The 3,892-nt window shown below is 44.2% G+C and overlaps 1 protein-coding gene across 1 annotated transcript; it reads left to right on the forward strand.

The window, feature by feature from the left end:
- Nucleotides 1-528: 528 nt before the first annotated feature.
- LOC147463730 (uncharacterized) lies at nt 529-1,560 on the forward strand. The gene has a single exon (XM_086529468.1). The coding sequence runs from the start codon at nt 695-697 to the stop codon at nt 1,379-1,381; it is 687 nt and encodes a 228-aa protein (XP_086385594.1). The 5' UTR covers nt 529-694; the 3' UTR covers nt 1,382-1,560.
- Nucleotides 1,561-3,892: the final 2,332 nt, after the last annotated feature.

The raw sequence follows: 3,892 nt of genomic DNA on the forward strand, positions 1-3,892 counted from the left end.
AGAGATAAGAGAGAATGTGATTTGTGTCATGGGGATATTATGTATAAAGATACACACACACATACATATTTATATACAGACTTAGGTACGCACACATGTTCTCACATGAGTGAGTTTGAGAAACTGTATAGGATTGACCCGTTGGTAAATGTGAGCGAGATGCGTTGAATACACACACACCACTTAGGTACATACACAAATACTCAAATGAGTGAGCTGAAGAAATCGTATAGGATTGACCCGTTGGTAAGAGCGAACGAGACCCGCCGGAAGTGGGTCGAGTGAGCTCGTAAAACAGAAAACCACTCACGGTCCACAATTGCTTTATTGATGCTTTATGCATGCAAAAATAAAAGGTTTACCATGTGGCACTATTGGACAAGTCCACAATTGCTTCCAAGAGTTCAATGCTTTACGAATGCCGCCTTGGCCTTATGTGACCAAGAAGAAATTAAGAATGTTTCTGGTGAGCCTTGTTGCTACCTGTTTTCGTGAGGACGATGTGGCACGCAATAGAGATACCACTTGGCGCAGCCTACACGGACAACGTATAATATGAAGCTCGCCATTAAACCTCGACAGATCATTACCCCCCGCCCCCAAACACACACAGACCACGCTACACTATACAAACAGTGAGGCTCTATATTCCACACACTGAGCGCAGGCACGCACACACTAACGATAGCAGAAAATGGCCTCACAGCCTGTTATGGAAGCCGCAGCCCGCGAATCAAGAGCCAACGCTCGTGAGGACATGGCAGTACTGACATCTGGCGCTCGCGAGAAGGTAGACACCACCATGGCAAGCATGCAAGCATTAGGACGGAAGATTCTGCATCCTCAGGACAAGACAAAGAAAGACGAGGTGCAGGCAGCTTCCGAGCAACAGAAGAAGGAAGCTAGGGAGAAGCGCGATGAGATTAGGTCGATTGCAGCTCAGCAAGCCGCAGCCGAGAGAGTTGCGGCAAGAAGCATGGTTGCAAAGGGAGTTGCGGAAGGGGGGGGCACGCGGTACCCTGTTTTAACCACAGATCAACCGGCATCAACTCAGCATGCTTGGGATCCCAATTATTCTGCCAATCAACCTCAACAGGTGACATCAATCCCGCAGGCTTCGGATCCAGAATACCAAGCTAGCCGCCCGCCTCTGTCGGAGGAACCTCATGGCCCTCTGGAAGCAATTCATGTGGGTAGACCTCATGATCAAAGACCTGTGGTTGGGGATCCGGATACGTCTACGGAGGCCCCAGCTCCCGTCGCTCCCCCTTCTCGCCTGGACCGAAGTGGCGAACAAGATCGATGCCAGGGGGAGAAGGTTGATGAGGAAGGCGCAGAGGATGCCGATTTCTATCCTCCCACGCGGATTGTGCAGACCTAGATTGGGGCAATTGCCGTAATAGGTGTTTTGCAGTTTAATGTGTTAACTGAAAATGTTAAATATGTCATGTTTGTTTTTAATGGGTAGGTTTATCACCATTGTATTAATGTTGACATGCCTTTAGAGTATAAATTTTGATTGTAAGATGGTTCTATACTAATAAAATACTCATTTGTGTATGTGTGTGTCACGCTGTGTATGTGTGTGTGGAGAGAGAGAGAGAGAGAGAGAGAGAGAGAGAGTGCAAATCTCTGCTTCCTTGAGACATGCCCGAATCTGCCATGAAGCAATTTGTTCCATTCAAAATTCTTCTGACATGGTAACACTTTTTGCTACTGCACAAAATGCTCTTAATTTACCCTTATATACAACCTGTTCTGTTGAAAAAACTGTTTCCCCCTTTGAACCCACCCCCTGCCCCACCACATCGAACCTTTGGCCTAGGGATCGGACTTCCACAATGAAAATAGTGGGAAGGGTCCATTGTGCAAAGTTTTCATCCCTTGAAGCAAGAAGGGTATAAGACTACTCCATTTATAGGAGGATTGATTTAGTATGGCTATAAAAGATGTACATGTGCTACAAACTCTATGAGAGGGACTACAACCAATTAGTGAAAGAGGTCTTGAACGCACATGATACCATACATTTTCCCTCTTTAGGAGTTTTTCTTTCATTACTTGTATATACGCTCTAGGGAAAGCTTTATCTTTGTATTATCGCACTCGATAATACTAATGTTGTTGTGTGCTCTTGACCTTCTCTTGAAACCATCTTCATGTTGTTTGCTCTTGACCTTCTTCCTAATCTTCTCCATCTTCATGTGTTCTTGCACCTTTGTTTGCAACAATTGATATCGAAGAGGGCTTCGATAGCTAGGATAGTGTTGATAGATTCGATAGCTTATAGGTTTTTAAAAAAACCTCGACTTTCTTTTACAATTCCCAAGGAAAATTTACAAAGCTTGATAGAAAAAGGTTCTTAAAATTCCTTAAAAGTGATTTGTAAAGGTAATGAAAGAGCCTTTAACGCATGTGATAAGTAATATTGTCTTGAGAATGTTAGAGTGACATCTTCAAGGGGTAACATATCCTTCAAGATAAGACCATTGATCTTGGGGTTGCCAGAACTTTGATTCAAGCGCATCGCGACCTCAATTTCGACTACTGGCAATACTGTGCAGGCAATGTCATCCTCTTGTATATGTTTATTGACTGCATATTTTTGCAGAATAGAAGCTTTCTAGTATGTTGCGGCTTGTACTATATAGCACACGTTTGTTTTGTGTAGTTTTTCTTCGATACATGCAGTTTTTTTTTTTTAAAGGAAGTTATGTTAAAAAAGTGTGAAGGGAGAAGTAGAAGGAAAGAGGTGGAAAGAGGTTGTCCCATCAGAAAGAGCTAGAGTTGGATACAAGCTTCGGCCATTAAGGCTCTTTCTCTGGAGTAAAGGGATAGAAGTTTCCCTCTCCATTTGTTACAACGTAGGGATCTCTGAATAAAGTACAAATGGACATTGGAGACTTCTTTGACAGAGTGAGGAGAGAATTTGGCTAGGAGTTTCATTTTAAGATAAGAAAGAGTAGGTCCATTTACGATAACATCTTGGCAGCAATGGTGGGCATCGTATACGCAACTGTCACAAAGCAAGAGTGCATTCTGCTGCAATTGGACCTGGACAAGGCTTATGACAGAATAACATGGACATATATAGAAGCCGTCATGGAATCTCTTGGCTTTTGGCCTCGCCTATGTCGGTTGGTACGCGTAGTGGGGGTTGGAAGCCAGTCAGAGCTCCTATTCAACGATAGAATTATGGGCTCTTTTGAGGTCAAACGGTCTATTAAGCAAGGATGCCCTCTCGCCCACCTACTTTTCGCCATAGTATCACATCCTTTAATCACGACGCTCGAAGCTAGTGCGGAACGAGGGGAGTTGCAAGGCCTCACTTTGCCAGGAAATAGCCAACTCCTAGAAAAAAAATTTGCAGACGATTCTCTCCTCTTCTTGAAGGCGTGCCCCCAGGTCATCAGAAAAGCTCTGGAGATTGTGCAAATATTCTCAAAAGCTTCGGGTCCCAGTGTAATATAGAGAAGTCAAGGCTGTATCGGAAAATGACTCATTGGACCCTTCTGTCTGGTCGGGGGAGATTGTCACAAAAGGGAATATATTCAGGCATCTGGGAGCCCCCTTGGGGGTGGACGTGACCCACAAGCAAAGATTTAAGTGGGTGCTTGAGAAAATAAAAACAAAAATGAGTAGGTGGGAGTATGCTCTTCTCCCATTCCCAAGTCGGATAAAGGTGATAAATGCCTTTCTAATTCCTTACATTGCCTTCACTAGTCCGCTTCTCAAGATGGCTAAGTGTCACTGGAAAGAGTTCTTAAAACCAGTAAAAAGGTTTTTATGGAAAAACAACACGAAATCCTCCAAGCCATGGAAATGGGCCCGGTGGGAATTAATTGCTCGACCGGTGAATCAAGGAGGCCTCGGAATTCTCAACCCTGTTGCC

Source organism: Adiantum capillus-veneris, chromosome 2 (genome assembly GCF_014529385.1).
Source record: "Adiantum capillus-veneris isolate H3 chromosome 2, ASM1452938v2, whole genome shotgun sequence".
Classification (NCBI taxonomy): domain Eukaryota; kingdom Viridiplantae; phylum Streptophyta; class Polypodiopsida; order Polypodiales; family Pteridaceae; genus Adiantum; species Adiantum capillus-veneris.